This window comes from Opisthorchis viverrini (assembly GCF_000715545.1).
Source record: "Opisthorchis viverrini unplaced genomic scaffold opera_v5_71, whole genome shotgun sequence".
NCBI lineage: Eukaryota > Metazoa > Platyhelminthes > Trematoda > Opisthorchiida > Opisthorchiidae > Opisthorchis > Opisthorchis viverrini.
In genome coordinates this window covers 793,247-810,733 of record NW_008751727.1, presented here as the reverse complement: position 1 = coordinate 810,733, position 17,487 = coordinate 793,247, and the positions used below count along the sequence as shown (strand labels likewise).

General features: G+C 42.1%; 1 protein-coding gene across 1 annotated transcript; it reads left to right on the top strand.

The window, feature by feature from the left end:
• Positions 1–8,487: 8,487 nt before the first annotated feature.
• T265_04357 (hypothetical protein) lies at positions 8,488–12,557 on the top strand (the record flags this gene model as incomplete). Its single annotated transcript, XM_009169078.1, has 2 exons — positions 8,488–8,591; positions 12,413–12,557. Coding segments are annotated over 2 exons (144 nt in total), but the record flags the coding sequence as incomplete, so codon positions are not given.
• Between the last annotated feature and the right edge of the window lie 4,930 nt (positions 12,558–17,487).

The window sequence follows — 17,487 nt, the reverse complement described above, 5'->3', positions numbered from 1 at the left end:
CTTATCCTGACGAGTTTTGGTCCGGAAGGCAGTATGCCAAGGAAGCAAGTCTGCATATAATCAGGCTGGATTGTGACCTATTTGATGGTAACACAACTCACTTTTGCAAGAATCGATGAACCAAGTATCTGACCTGGAAAGATTGGCCGAAAACTAAGCGCCGACTAGTTCCAGGTCATTAATCAAGTTCACTAATTAATTAAGTTGATTTCCACATTAATGATAGCGCAATAAAGAATGCGAGCTGCACGTTTTACGGTCGCATAGCCTCGTCGAGATACAGTTCATCTTCGATAGAGCACCACTTTCGGTTATTTTTTCCTCAAAAAAAAATGTGATCGTCAAAGCTGTTGTCATAGTGAGCCTCATCTNATCGTACAAATATGAACTACGCACACGGGTTCTTTTTCGTTCTGTTCAAGTAATGCATTCTTACAGCACACCAGCCATTTCACCAAATATCGTTTTTGTTTCCTTTATAGTTTGGGAAATCGTTAGAACTCTTTTAAGAAGGCTTTTTGCTCGACTAATTATGGTATTGGTACCGTACTTGTAAGCCTACAGAAGCCTCCGTAACGTGATCACTGCTCCTAGTATGGATTGTTTACGGTAGATCAAGTCACTCACCATTTGTAGAAGGTTTTCTCCCGAATTCCCTGTTAACTTTCTATCGTTACATTGGGTGACCCAGGGCTCTTCGTATCACTCACTATAACGTAATAAAAAGGCAACGATGTTATTTATCTGAGCATTAGTGCAACTATTCACTGAGGGCACTAACCGCCACAACTGACTTGCGGACTCGGTTGCCTGGATGATGGAGATCTTTCTTCGCCACGCCTGTTCTTTTTACGCGTAGCGTTTGTCAGGGGGTGGCGCCGATTCTCTTGTGTGCTGACAGCCAATGCCGATGTAACATCCGATTGTCACCGGTTCACGGAAAAAATATGAGTCGAAATCAAGGCCACAATCATTGTGGCCCTCCGTATTCTGTATTCCCTGAGTACACATTGTTCCTTTCAATGATCTCAGATGTTGGAACGTTACGTGGCCCGGTTACTTTCGATTTTATATTTACTAGAGTCAAGTCATATCTTACAACAGGTAAGGTGCGGCTGCTAGCATGAATACCAACCAATGAATGAAGTGAGATAGTTCGTACACCTCGAGTTTTTCGCGCCACATTACAGACGCTGTTCGAAACCTTAGTTGGAAATTGTTTACCAGCACACAAGGTTGGCTTTTGTGGCATGACTGCAGTATCGATAAACGCTGTGTACTACGCGACGACGGTGATGGATGACAAGTACCAAGAACCTGATTACATAACGAATGAACAATAGAAAACTGTTCACGTGAGCCCACCGGCGACAAAAAGATGGGTTTGTTATTATAAAGGGTGAAGGTATTTTCAGGATACAACCATCCACGCCGTCTAGCGCGCGACCACAAGGGAAACAAAGTTGGACCGCACGTTTCAGTCTACTTTTTACCCAACAGTGAATGAACTGATTAACGTAAGCGTCGGAGTAAATGTTTCTTTACCACGAAACCGTCATAATCCGTAGACTGTAAGCGTGGGACAATGATTATCGAACCAAACTCATGAGTGCGCCAATTTGATTTTAACGGGAAACCAAGTTGAATCTCTCGTTTTTGATGGGTTTTTTTCAACTGAATGTGCTGCACGAAGGTCGCTTCACGTTTTAGTTGGTACTATGTTCAAGACATTGCAGAAGATTTCTGCTCACAAGGCTGCTGAAAACGCTGCAACAGCCCACGACCGGTTTCACCCTTCATCAATCACAGTTCGGGAATTTGTCACAAGCCTTGGAGTTTTTTGTTTCGTAAAGACTTAGCTTAAAGGCACTGGTCATAAACAATGAATTTAGCTGGGATTCAATCGAGTCTTCAGATAGATGAGTGTTGAAATGAGTGTAATTCCCGAAGTTCACATAATCTGCGTTTAAGTGGGACAAAAGGTTGACGAAAACTCGGAGACTGTGTCTAATTTATAAGCCTAAAGGTTCACAAAACTGGAGGCAGTTTCAGTAACCTTACGAATACGGGTCCTTCAATGGAATTCTCGTCTTTTCATGTCGGATCTCACGCGCTTCTACATCCATATCCACGGGTACCATTAGGAAACATGTGTTATCCTGCTCAGGCTGTGAATCGTATGTCACAGATTCAGAGGAAGACACCCAGCGCATGAGTTATGAACTGGGCCAAACTGATATTGCACTGGCTGCTTATTCTTATGTAGTCTCGTGCACTGCCCAAATCCAGTGACTAGTGGGAGTGTACGTAACATCTTCATCACTGCCCTATTCGTCTGTGATTTATCACCGCTTCCGACCAATCGGTAAAACAATAAAATGGGTCCATCTCACCATCTGATGGCCTGACAGAAAATACTTCTTTGTTTGCAGGTCACATATATAAAACCGGAAAGGGAATACAATCCAAAAAAAAATCAAAGGACATTTATTGCCTTATTTAGCTAGGTCACTTAAACGTAGATGGCTTCTCAACAGTAGTGGTCTTCGTGGGTAACAGGGTAGCTTTTGACAAAGAAAACAATCAGTAAACACATTATCCATGTGGCCTAGTAAGACACAAAACAGTTGCTTCCATTTGGTCATAGCGTTACGCTGATTATTATCACATCCGTTGGAAAATTGTGTTCAAACATATCCACTTAAGTCAGTTGGGTTGGTGATGGCTTTGAAGACATGACGGACTAAAAGTTTCACGTTGGGTATCTGGGACCAAAAAGGTGCTGGCGCGCAAGTGTAATGTTTTGAGATTTCCAGAAACCTGAATCCCCAACCCCGGTTTCGGCTGATCTTGAAATTGATTAAAAAAACATCCTAATTTCGAGAGATACACTCATTTGCAAATCAATTTGGTTTTCACGACAGACTCAACTGAATCTCTCGTTTATGATATTCTACAACTGAATGTGCTATACATAGGCAACCTCATGTTTCAGTTGGAACGATATTTGAGATATCGCAGTATATTTTCATAAGAACTACTCACAAGGTTGCTGAAAACACTTCGACTGAAACATGAGGCGGCCTGTATGCAGCACATTCAGTTGGAGGACATCATAAACGAGAGATTCAATTGAGTCTACCGTGAAAACCAAATAGATGTGCAAATCAATGTACTTCTTGAAAATGGTGCAATCTGGGTTCAAGTAGATCATAATGTTGATGGAAACTCGGGGACTGCGCCCACCTGATGAGCCCCAAAAACAGCGAAATCAGTCGTGGGCTGTCCAAGAGTTTTCTTTATGGAAACGTCTTGATTTCCTTTTCTGGGCATATGGTACCCTTCACAGCCCATTTGTACGGGCTTTGTTGAAATGAGACCAATGAGAACAATGCGCTCCGAAGTACTTTTGACGACCCCAGAAATTGGGTTGGGTAGCCTGTTGCTTGGGTTTTTTTTACAACTTTTTCAACTTGCAGTAATGAGAAATCGGTTCGGAAAATGCACCGAAATGTCCTAGACTGTTCATCCAGCAACATCTTTCTTAACTCTGTCGATTTTACATCTAACGATGTAGTCTCGAATGATTGGAGTTTTCCGTTTACTTCACAACCAATGTTTACTGCAGATGTGTGAGTACGGACATCGTTGGGTTGCAGTGGATCAATGTGGACGGGCTGTATGGAACAAGAAGGTGAATCCTAGATTCTACTCAATCTACTCAATCACGTTCATGGAACTAACGTAAAGTGGAAATACAAGCCATCGCTACTTGGCCCTCAAACCTGGTGTGTGTGGTGTGTTTGAGGCCCCCATCAGGATATCAACATGCAGTGGTGGGCACATGATCGTTGGAACGCTTTAGATGCTATGCTAGACCCAGTGTACCCAGGCATGAAGTTGCCAAAACCAAGGCCCAGCATGGTCATCCTCTCAGCAGGAGTTAGCAGTTCTGAAATATGTGACATCAGTGAAGAGTCGCATAGGCCCGAAGAGTTTATGAGATCTAGGTCACCAAGATGGTAGCTGAAGCATCAACCTTTTTTTCTTGCAAAAATCATAAGGGATCAAGCGACACTTGCTGTGGTTCAGATAAATTCATGCATTCCGCCGACACCCTGGATGACATACTCCAATCCATAAAAAATACACACAGACCAGTCACTGTTGGTGTACACATGCTAGTTGCGCAGGGTTTTCAGAAGGATCGATGGGTTAACCTTTTTGATATGTTCAGTTCACAAACTGTCCCAAAGCTTTTCTAGCTGACTTGTTGGGAATTCTCGATAAGGCATGGATGCATACTGTGACATTTACTTCACTGAAGGTTACCTGCCCATTGTCACGAATGATACCTTCAAACCACGGGCCTCAGTGCTTGCTACAGCGTACTTTCAAGGGCTTTGATCAATGTCGTATAACCATCTGCTTCAGCTTTTTCTAATGAACGCGTGCCTTATTAAAACGTCTGACACACGGCGTAAGATAACGTTTATCCACCTACACAGCTAATTGTGAAGGCGATATTTATTGACTATTCTAGAAATGGTACGGGTTGTGCTATGCTATTCAACTAGAAAAGCTCCGATGGTGACTTGAATCGATGGGATTTGTTCACCGTTTAAGCCTTCACATGGTCTTATGTCTTCAGGCTATATCTGGCAAGTACTCGACTGATGGAACATTCTTGATTGTCGACATATCCCTTATGACACTGATGATAAATGTACTGCCAGTAGATCCAAACCCTTTCAGCTACTTTCAGTAGTACTTTGAAGAATCGCGAGTCGCATCGGCTTTAGCCTCCTTGGCGCAGGCGACTGCGTGTTGTTTTACATCGTGCTGCCATGGTGCCTTATTATGTGTCTAGGTGAAGTTAGGCAGCAGAGCGAGGATCAGCAAGATGACCTACGTTAGAACGATCAACAGAAACGTATAACGGACATGCTTGGGTAAGTCTAAAGTTTTGAAATTAAAAAGTGCAAATAACAGAAGACCTTGAGTTAAGTGGCTGGACAGAATAAACAACCACATTTAAGTTTATTTTACATTTTGATGCCCATACCAACGGCAAACAACATGTCTGCACGGGGAAATGCTTCCATTCTATCGAGACTGGACATCAGCCTTGTGTTCTGTGCATCCGGTTTTTCAATTTGTATTGCTCGGTAAATTCTGTCCACGAAAAACGTTGCAATCCCGATTACACACGTATCGGTGTTAGTTACCATGCAATTCAGAAGAATTGTCCAAGATTTGAGCAGATGCACACTTTCAATATCCAGTCCCGAATGAGACGAGGATAACAGCCGAATTTCAAAGACCACTTTGCTCATTCTCGCCTTATTATCGAGTTATAGATGGACAAATTGGATCTGAGCTGAAAAATCAGGGTATCAATGTCGTGTTGCGTTGACTCTTCGTCATTTTGTCACTTGTACACCATCCAGAAGTTTGGATGTCGTTTCATGATTACTGTGGGTTTTTCACTTACCTGTGAAAGTTAAAGGCTTCAAGATCGGAGATGCGGAAGACGATGAAAAGCAGGTGGTACACTACTCATTAGGTTGTTGAAAATTCTTCGACATCTCACGACCGGTTTCACCCTTCTTGGGGCTTATCAGGTCAGCACAGTCGTTTTCGTTTCGTCAACCTTATGTTTTACCTGAACCCAAGTTGTTTGTTCAATTTTGTTGATAACTGTCAGTTAACCACGCTAATTTGCATAGAGTAGGCTATGAAAAGTGGTTTCTTTGACCCCACACTAAAACGGAATTTATATTTTTTTAACCGGAAAAATACAAGTGTACACCAACAGATAGCAGGAACAATTTTGCCATTCGCTTCACCACAGCTTCAAACAGGAGCGAAAATAGTAAACTGCATTGATTTTTTATACATTTTGAAAGAGGATACAGGGTATAACTGTGAAGCTGTTGCGCATCTGAACGGTAACGATGAACGACTATACGTGACCTGAGAACGAGCGCACAATCCCCAGCTATGACTCAATGCCAAATACCCTTGGCGCAAAGAAAAGAAAACCCAACCTTTGAAGGACAGCTTTCACTGCTTTAACCAGTATGGTGGGGGCATTGTCAACTATATATATTTTGAGCGACCTTGGAGAACAATAAATCCGTTAGTTCAAATGGCCAATAGGAAAGAAGCGCGTTCTTTTTGCACTGAGGCGCCAAAAGATGGGAAAGGCGGGAAATTTAAAAATTCTGAATCCTGCATATAGATTGGCTTCACTTACAGGATGAAATGAGAATGAACTGTTCCTAAATCTCCTGACACTACCATCAGTTTGTTCACTTCATGGTGTATACTTGAAAGTTTTACTCAGGATGGCGATTTTGCTCAATAAAATAGAATTTCCCAAGACAGAATCCAGGCTACTTTCTTTAGTTACCGTCGAGGATATGACAGAGGTCGTCCGTTTACTTCGGACATGCAGATGCTCTCACCTGTTGTGCACGAATTCACTAGACCAGTAACATCGTTTGGGATTTCGAACTTGTTGTCGTTGTTGGGGGAAACAGATATGTGAACAGCAGCAACCTTTCTCTACAGACATTCCGCTAGAACCACGGTTCGGCATCCTTGTAAAATAAGACCAAACACTAACGACTGTTTGCTGTGATGAGATTTACTCATTACCTGGTTCTTTGTGCAGGAAAATTTAGGAACTTAAAATCAATGTGGACATTCGTAACACGCAAAATGATTTTTCTTTAATTTGGAAGAAGAATCATCCTGGTCCCATATAAACTCGGTAGTCATCGAGCGTCGAGAATGTCCAGATTGCCTTTTGAAATACTGAAGAGGATAATAATCTTGGAATCAATGCACTCCTGTGAAGACTGCTAAACTCTGAGGTTTTGAAAGGCAACTTGCTAGTGAATCACTACACCACAGTCATAGAACAGACCATTTCCAGCGTCGGAGAGCGAAAAAAACGCATTCTCCAAACCAATCATATTTCGACCAATAGACTGTAGAAGGAATTCAATGGCGCACGCCGATGACGCAACCGATGCATCACAAGCGGGCCAGCATAAGCATCTTGAGAGTGTTAACTTCGAGGATGAGATTCTTGTCTAACTTCTAATCGAGTCCGATTGGACCCATTCAGCTCAATAATAGCCCGTCCGTCGATGTCAATACTATTCAATTCCAAGCAACTGATGGTCCCAGGTGAAAACACCCCAATAGGATAGAAATCAGTCCAGAAATGTTTAGACATCTCTAACAAGCCTGACGAATTAACAATTTTGGAGGCTTCCTGCTGTCTAAATATCTTGCTTCCACGCATTCACTCGTTAACATGAAACGAGATGCGGATGAAAAAAGAAACGCCATCACCGGCCGAGTAGAATCTACCTCATACATACGGTATTTGAACCGTAGTATCGTCTAGCTGCTCCATTGTTTCCCGTCCGATTGGACCAAAAGTGCAGCCCATCGAAAGCAACCTCACTGCAACATCTTCAAGCACTATGCGGCAAAAGAAAAGTAGTACATTTAATGTGCTATTTCACATGGATTCTTACGCACAGGCTAATTCGGCAGCATTGATATGTCCACAGGAGTGAACCCTGGAACATCTGGGAAGGAATAGAAAAGGTCGTGTTTCCCCTTCCACAACTGCATCACATATCACTTGAAGTTTTAGACCGCTTTTGTGGTTTCTGTAGGTTTCCTGCCGACGTAAATGGAAGTGTTCAAAATTATCCAACTTTTATGGGGGTGGGGGATGTTTAGAGCGCGAATTTACTGACCGTGGTTCGTACTCAAACTCTGCCTCCCGACTTCCCCTGACAAGGTTTGGGCAACCTGGCAGTATTCCAGCCCTCCTGTCTCCTTCGTGTGGCATGGCAGTTAGGCACCGAAAGTGTGCTACACGATTATTTATTATCATGTATAGTGTTTTACTGTTAATATCTTAAGATTTTTGCCCCAACTGAAGACCATATATTCCTCGTGCCATTTAGAACTCGTAATTGGCTTCCGGATAAAACATATTACATTTTGCCATGTCCTTTCATTAGAGAATCATGAGAGCATTCTCGAAACAAATTACATTAAGTAAAGAATGAACACTTTCATTATCGGTGTGTTAGTGCTCATTCGATCAGTTATAATTAGGAGAGAATAATGGGTTCATAGGACTTATACTTCTTGTTTTACGTCATTCTGAACTACTAACGGACAAGATGATGTCATTCAATCGAGGTGATGACAGTAGTTCGGCTTGAAGACAAATCATTATTGCTGACCAAGGTTAGGAGGAAAATATTCCCTCTGTGCTACTGTACGGCAGACCAGACTTTGTTAGAGCTTCTAATGAGACTATTATGTAGGTAGTGCGTAGTGTGCTCACACGATTCCTTATCCGACTTGATATAGCATAAGGGGTTCAAGGCGAAATTCCGTCATACCAAAAGCGTAACTGTGACAGTTTCCCCGGCTTTGAATCCATAGGTTAGTGAGTACCAGGTATTCAGCTGTAACACCCTTTCGCTGCTCAATTGTCATGCCACCAGAAGGAAGCACGATGGCTGGGTCACTGCCAGAGGAAAGCCCAGGTAGGGGAATCGAGAGGCGGAGGTGTGGTTCAAACCACGGACCTTCCAGTCAGTAAATTCGTGCCCTACCCACTGAACCATCTCTCTCAGGTGCACTAGAACAACAATCTGCCGAGTGAAATGGGCTATTACAGCCGACCGCGGAACCGTCTAGAACTCCTCAGCAAAACGGCCACTAGTTCGTTAGGAAAGCTTCTGGAAACTAACTAGCTACCAGCTTATTCTATGTGAAGATGTTTGTATCTTGCCCCCTCCCAACAACAAAACTAAGTTATTAGTATCAAAATACTCTCATTTGGAAATCTAGTTGACGTTCAGTGCATAGTCAAGTGAATTTTAGCTGAATCCCTCTGTTGTTACTGATGGTGCTCAACCGAGTAGACCACACCCAAGCCACCTCATGTTTCAGCTGGTATGACATGCGAGAGAGATATCGAAGTGTATTTTTGGTTGATTCCTGGGAACACGACATTCTCAGACACCGAATCACATGTAAACATTTTGCCCTAAGCTACATTATGACATTATCTAGTCGATTATTCATCTCATTTCGGTGTTTTCGGATAGAACTATCGTACAAGTCCTACTCGCCTGGCTAGTCAACTTGATTACTGTTGAAATTGGCCAGATCTTATAGAGTAAAGCCGGTCGTCTATTAGGTTGAAATAGCGCCATCCAGAAACATGTCAAACTCTGCAAACCAAAGTAGTTTTAATCCACCACTTCAGTGTTTGCTGTTTAAGCAATAAAGTAAACTCTATTTCAAAGCCTGTGAGAGTTCTTACGATAAACTTTGTGAGTTTAGTTAATCTAGGAGTAACTGAAGTGGAGCTGACGTAACGCGGTCAAATCATCGGTTTTTTAGGTACACTCTTGGCCTTCTCACCCAACCGCCTCTTCCAAACACAGATTGTAAATTCGACAAAATGTATCCATCTAGATTTGGAAAATAAGAGAAATAGACGGTACATTTTGGGGGATAATAACCATAGCATAGTTTTTTCGGACTATCTCACCCAATAAAACGAATCGAAGCACTTGTCTGCCTTGTGTTGGTCATTCTTTGTACGTAACTGTACGTGAACCCAAGCCAAACATCTGCAACGCTGACGGACTTGAATGAACCTAGTCAAAAGCTGTGTGCAAAACAATGTTCATACTCAAGTCTTTAAGTGCTACTGACGAACTGGAACAAAACTCAACCCACTTCCGTTGTTTTATTAAACGCAAGCATCCAAAACCGAAATTTACACCGAACCAATTTACTTGAAACGCCGTTTATTAAATGGCATTTTAAGGCTTACGACTGAAATAGCCGACTAATTTTCAAAGAATGTTTAAGCAGGTTGAACGTTATGAAGTTTACTGTAGTATCTTAAAAACAAATTTGATTCTGGTAATTATACCCACCACACTACTCATAAGGTTGCTTAAAACTGCGAAATCCCACGACCTTAAGTGGGTGTAATCCCCAAAGTTCCGTCAAAATTTGTTCTACTTCGACTGAAATAGCCGACTAATTTTCAAAGAATGTTTAAGCAGGTTGAACGTTATGAAGTTTACTGTAGTATCTTAAAAACAAATTTGATTCTGGTAATTATACCCACCACACTACTCATAAGGTTGCTTAAAACTGCGAAATCCCACGACCTTAAGTGGGTGTAATCCCCAAAGTTCCGTCAAAATTTTGTTCTACTTGAACCCAAATTGGACGGGTTTTGACAAATACCCTCATTTGCGCGCGAATTAGGTTTCCTCAGTTGGATGTCTCGATGATATTTATCAACAGAAATTGGTTCTCCATTTGCCCCCGATCCGTTCTCCCTTCTTGAAGCTGAGTAAGTAATGGTAAACTCTTTTCTGAGGTCTTTTCTTCCACTGAGCGTAACGTGGCACTTTGTGTGAAGTTTTTTACCAAGTGGAGCAAGTTTCTGTTCAAGCGGAGGCGAACTTCGTCCTTCCAATAGCTCAGAAAACTCTGTGGCTATTTATTCCAAGGTCAATATCGTTTTGGGTCATCTGACAGAAAGGAGTTGGTCGAGTTGATATCCATCAACAGCAGGATTTGTGGAGATTCCTCGAAGAAACAGATAGTAGTCGTTCTAAAAGACCGTATTTCCGGCACCAACAAAGCTTACGCAATGTTTTGGACATTTATTGTAACAGATTAAAAGCTCAATTGCTGGAAGGACGAAGTGAGAGGCGAGATGATCTTAGCGCTGCGTGGGTCCCTTTATTCGGTAATTTTTGATGGAAATCGATTCGAAAGGAGGATGACAATCCCGAACGCGGGCGGCTGTAATTGTAAGCAATAACTGAAACCAATGTAATCTTTGAATTACACGTTATCCTGCACCCCTAGAAGCCTTCAAAGTCATTTGACCGAATTACTATTGTCATTATATATATATATATACATTGTAAGTAAAGTTTGGAAAACCTACGTGGATTAGGCTTCATCTGTCCGTTGCTGTACTCTTGTGCATTTCCCCAGGAACATTCGGTCTGGTAACCGGACAATCATCAAACCCTGAAGTAAACCAAAATACGGATGTTACCCCAACTATCCCCTATTCTCAGGATAAGAGCCTGCCCTTAAATGAACCAGTTTTCCGGGTGTTCCCAAATTCACCATTGGAGTGGTGGACAAAATTACAAGCTCTCTGAACAACTGGAAAAGTTTGGTCTTACAGCAAAACACTAGAGACCACATTCCTTAGAAACTGAGGAACTCGGCACTTGACATACCGAGTGATGTATGTATACCTGAATTGAGCCAGAATGTTCAAAAATCAAGTTTAGCTCTCTTGGTCACATCCAGTGTGCATCTCCGATAATGCCTAATGCGTCATAATTTCCGTACAAGACGATGTTCCCATAGCTGTGCGCAAAACAGCAAATCTGGAGAAGCCGCATGGTGCGTTGTCCTAACGTTGGCTAGTCTGGTTTTCCTATTCAACGTGTAGTATCATGATTTCAACCACTACTTGGAAGCCCATTCGGGTAGCCTTCAATCCAGCTTAATAGCTCGGATCCCCAGACGCTTACGCTAGTGGAACTAAGATATTGGTTTGCCTCACACCTAAATTAAGGCCCGTTTGTTTAGTCGACAGTTTCCTTGCGATAATATCTTTGTTAGGTCTAAGGGCCGTATCGATCACAATACCACCGAACATCAGTGAAGCTTCAGGACTTCCGGGTGCCGTTTCTTGAAAATACCGTGTTAGATAAGGTGTGTCCGTACCGATAGGCACAGATAACTATTCTTTTCCTCAAGCCTCGCTCAAGCCTTATGGTGCCACACGAGTTAAGTGTTCCCACGCAAGTTTATTGTAGGCAAATGCCGTTTATTAAGGCTGCGGCCCAGTCTCGGCAAGTTGATTGCAAATCGGTGATTCCTAAAGTATTGCTATGGTAGGAGAAATTACTTGTGGGCTGCCAGAGTTCTCAACAAGTTTGTGAGTGGTGTGTTCTTTCTACACAGTGTACTGATACGTCTTGCATATCGTTCTAACAGAAACGTGAGACTGCTTTTTATGTAACACATTTAGTTTAAATGTACCATAAATGAAATTTTCAGCTGGGGTTCAGCCGAATCTCCTGGCAAAACCAAGTTAGTTTACAAACGAGTGTATTTTGCCACAGCTGCCAACATATTTATAAACGTTTGCTAGGTGAGTGGTTTTAATGCGTATGGTGCGCAAAAAATTATGATAAAACTGTAACTTTAATAATATCAGTGACACAGGTAGCAGTCGGAGACCACTGTCCTCCTAGCCCCGATCCCGGGAAATAATAAAAAAATAACTGTTCAGCTGCAGCACCAGTTTGGTCCCTAGCTGCCGTGCCATCCGAAGGGAGCACGATGGCTGGGATACTGCCAGGTTTCCCAAGCCTGGGCAAGAGAAGCTGAGATGCAGAGGTCGAGTTCGAACTACAAACCTTCCAGCTATCTCGCCCCACTGACGCCGTTTACCGAAACCGAGTGCGACATGGTCAGCCGGGAAACCGAGTAACGAAAAATACCCTTGGCAGAAGAAAGCTTACTTAGCAGGGGCTTCGTGCCCCCAGTGACTATCACTAAAGACAATTCAGGAAAAACACAGTTAGTGAATACAGGTAGCTTTGTCCACAGATGGAGTAATGAAGTGAACACGGGGAACTATAGACTGACCCAAAGGGGTCAGAGACAGGTGATAGAGACTACCGTACATGGCTTTCGAAACGGATGAGGAGAAGCGGATAGGGGGAACGAAAATCGCCACTTTCTTCAAGGAATGTCCTTGTGCAAATACTCGCCAAGGCTGGGGCTAACTGGGAAATAAAAAAGCAGCCCTACTGAACACGTCGTAAACGTACTTCAGTAGTTGAAGTAGTATGGTTTCACGGTCGATGAGAATTGTTGATCAAAATGATTTGAGTATGAGTACGAAACACGGTTGAGATATCAAGCGGTTGCCTTTATTTGGATCGGCAATTTGACCAAAGATGTTTGAGGGTCCGACGGAAGCAGTCTACTGGAATTCTACATTCGAAGAATCCAAATCTCCCAGATACTAATTTAGAGGTTTACTTCTGGTTATCTCTTTTTATGACCTCAAGGTCGTCCCTTCGAGCTCGAAAAAGGACTTCACATTTTTTATTTTCCGTTGCACGCCTCCAATAAATTTAAGCATGCTACGATAAGTTTTCAAAAACACAACACCATCCGGAGTGGCGCGCTGCTCACAGAAGAATCTACGCATGTGTTCTGTGGAAGGACGGCAATACCGAGGGGAATACGTGAGAAGTTAGGGCATAACTATTGGACTGTTTAGAGGTTCCGAGAGCCGCACAGAGATTGAGGCGGTGACAAATGGAAACTTTTGCATGCAGACATGATGGATTCCGGTTCTGGTTAATTTTTGAGTCCCCTTCAGAAGAAAAGACCTTAAAGTGCCCCTATTAAATTTGCCTGCTACGGTGAAACAATTACTGATGTAACGGTGGGTACTACTGCTGATGCACGCGAGTAGTATGTTTCCCCAAAAATCCGCCTCGCGTCTCTTAAAAAGTGATATATATTACGGAATTTGTGGAGTCGCTTTGTAGCATTTGCTTGCACTTGAGTAAAAGGCAATGAATATCTAAGAAAGTTCAGGAAGACGTGTTCAAGGAGATGTTTATTCCGTTTTGTAAACAAGATGTACATGAGAGTTTTGCTCCCCTATCCAATAGTCTGTCACAGTTCAGTTAGCGTTTCTCTTTTTTTTCCTTTCACCAGTAGTATCGGACACAGAGTAGAGACAAATTAGTCTGAGTGTTCATCCAGCTCATCTGATGTAACTTAGGACTGGTACGACATTCGTGTAGAATTTGGACAACACAATAGTTTTACTGGATACAAATATAAATCCAGTACCTTCACAATATATATATATATATATATATATATATATATAGGATATTCAGAGATGATATGGACAGATAATGCCCAGTCTAAACGAACAAAAATAAGGAGAACTCCAACCATGTTTCTTATCAGCACACCACTGAACCAGAGGAATTTATAAAAATGAACAATTATTATACCGGTATTAAAGTCACTGTTGAACAACGGTTCTTGAAGGTTACCAAGCAAAATGTACGGAGAAGGTGGCTTTGTAGAGTCTGCAATAGAACCTCAGTCAATCGGTCATCGATAAGGGAGGCAACATCTCCGATAAAAAAAGTGTAATAGGGAACCTGTTATGCCAAACGAGTTCTGGTAATTCGACAAATCGCAAGGCGAAATGGGTTCACTAATTCGTATTTCGGCAGAAGGACGAATTTTTGAGGAAATTTCGCAATGATAATGGGTGCAGTGAAAGAACTTTCAGTTCAAAACATAGTGAGATGACGTAACAACACAGGACAGACATCAAATTACTACTTTTGTGAGTGCGAACAGCGTGCGGTGTGACCATGTTGGCTATTATGCCTAATATGTGGAAATGGCATGGATGCACATGTGTGAAGTGCTAACGAGTCGGTGGGTTTTGACGCAAATATGAACAAACAAAGAGTCCCTGTCTCGCCCTTGATTGTACATGTCCTCTTCTCCTCATTAGGACAAGAGAACGAGCAACAGGTTTCTCAAGATTATTTATTAAAAAATATAACATGGTCAGCATGTTGCATACACGGAAAACTTACATTTATGTCACTTAGATGTATAATCAGATAATGCTTTTTGTGCAAGAACTAGGCACCGAACAAATTTCTATAGCTAATCTTACAAAAAAGTAAATCCATATATACTAATTAATAGCTCAAAAACTTCTATTTGATTCACCGAATATGGAATGAAGGTACTAGTGAAAGGAAGAAGGTCTTCGCTGCGGAGTTACTTATTAGGAAATGCCAACTGAACAGTTGCAGACTATTGGACAGGGAAGCAAAACTCTCATATACATCTTGTTTACAAATATTGAATATCCATCTTCTCTTTGAACGCGTCTTTCATGGATATTCATTGACTGTTGGTCAAACCCAAGCAAATGCTACAAAGCGACTCCACAAATTCCGTAATAGATCTCACTTTTCACGAGACACGAAGCGGATTTACGAGAAAACATACTACTCGCATACCTCCCTCATCAGTAGTATCGCCGCTACACTAGTGCTAAGGAAGAAGAAAGTAATCTTCATGCCACATTGGTTTTCAAACTTTTTCCGTTCTATTAACAGTTAAGTTTTCGTAGCCTCCCTTATTCCGGTAAATTCATCGTCCTGGTAATTTGACTCCTGTCGAGTTGCCGTTAGAAGGAACGTTGCATTCAGATTTATCGAGTATCGAAAGTATACATGACAGTTTATTGATTTTTTTGCAGTGAGCAGCACGTAAAGATTCACGATTCACACGAAGAGTGAACCCTCCATTTGGTAACTTCCTACTCACGGAGCCAGTCAACACGTGACCACGTGATTGGAGGACCGTGATTGCAGGATGAACAGCCTTGCATCCTGTCTGGGTGCAAGTCAATCACACTACTTGTCATCCATTCGTGGCCGAAAGGCTGTGTTCGAACTACTAGCCAGAAGGTGGGAAATTCAAAATCTCGTGGATTTCCATGAGATGCACTCCGCTGATGATTACTAGTAGGGAAGAAAAAACTGCATTGTGCATATCGGCTTTTTAACTTAGACTGGCTTCACTTGCAGAGTGCAATCTACTTTGATAATTTCATTGATTTCTTGTCTCAGTGATTTTGAGTGCTCATTGTTTGAACGACACATGTCCGTTATGACATTTCAGTGTTAGTTCGTTATTTAGACTGTGCGACACCGCATCAGATTTTCAATCATGTATTTTGTGTGAGAATGTGCGTATGACACTGTCGTTCGCCACAGTGCCTGAATAACTGGAGAAAATAACGTCTCGCGTCCCACAGCATTGCATGACTCACTGTATGACGAGGACAATCAGCACAACTGCGTGCGACTATTCTAGGCTGGACAGATGTATCACCCACGAAGAATCCACTTAGTGCTGATCACTTCTAGGCTGGACAGATGTATCACCCACGATGAATCCACTTAGTGACTCTGATCATGTCTATGATGGTGCGAAATTTTCTGCAGATTGGATATCTAACAAATCACTGCCTACGGAAAAAAATATTCGCCGTTGATATCGGAGGCTAGTCAAATCTTTCATGTACATTTTTGCTCCGATTTGTAACAGCTGTGTTTGATATTCCTCTCTGGTGCATAACCTCAAATCTGGTTAGAATAGGTGTGTAGTCAGGCATTTAGTATTATACGGACAACTCCGATTAGCTTTTGCCATTACAGAAGCTGAAATTTTCACATTCGAAGGATGGATATGTGAACCTACATCAGTTACATCGGATCATTCCTCCGGCTCCGGATTCTGTGAAAGGTCTCTCTACTTTTCGGAAATCTGGCAAAAGACAAAATTTTCACCCCGAAGCATTTAGGCTGTGGTGTAACCCGGAAAATGAGCACATTGTTCATCGGACACTATCGCACCAATATATTCGTCCGATTGAAGTTGGAATGTGGTATCGGTAAGTTTCGTTAAATCCGTGAATTTCCGACCGTTTTGTTGAGTGAATGGAGGGTTAGAATTGACCACATGCCGACACATTCTGTCGTGGTAAGTGCGCATATATTTGGCTGTATTTGCAACAATGTCAAACCCAAGCGAACAGCAGTGACTCCTTTTGACCAGTTACTGATTTCCGGCTGAGATAATGAGATATAATAAGAGATATAATAAGATATAATAATAATGAGATAATAAGATAATGAGTGAGGAACCGAGATCGAAATAACAACTTTTATACGGAAACAGACATGCAATAAAGGGTCAATTGATAGATCTAATGATGTGTAGTGTATTTTTCAGGAACAGCCTAAACTGAGTCATACTGAACTGTGGGCGGCATTAACAGAGAGAAGGAGGAATGTCGAGATAAATCATCTCTTGATTCTACAGAATAAAAGTGGGATGTGTCCTTCCACTTGTTTCGCACTACTCTCTAACCTTGGATGCACTACAGCCTTTGTTTTTGGACACTGTACACAGAGGTTTTGGTTGTAACCTCTAGTCATTCTCTTGTCTCATCTTCAGTCCGGGATTCCGAGCATTTCAAGGAACGGATGGAATTAGTTCCATACCAATACCATACCATACCAGTCGCCTCCGGGCGACTATGTCAGTCCAAAAACCCTATCCAATATACACAACACAACGGATAAACTAAACCATACTAAAACTGGATCCGCTGATCGCCCTTTGTCACATTCCTTAGATTCAGTCTCACTGGTGCAAACTGTTTTGAACGACAGTTGGAAATTAATTTTCGGAGTAAGCACACCCTCTTCTAACCACTTGGGTGAGTAAAGCACA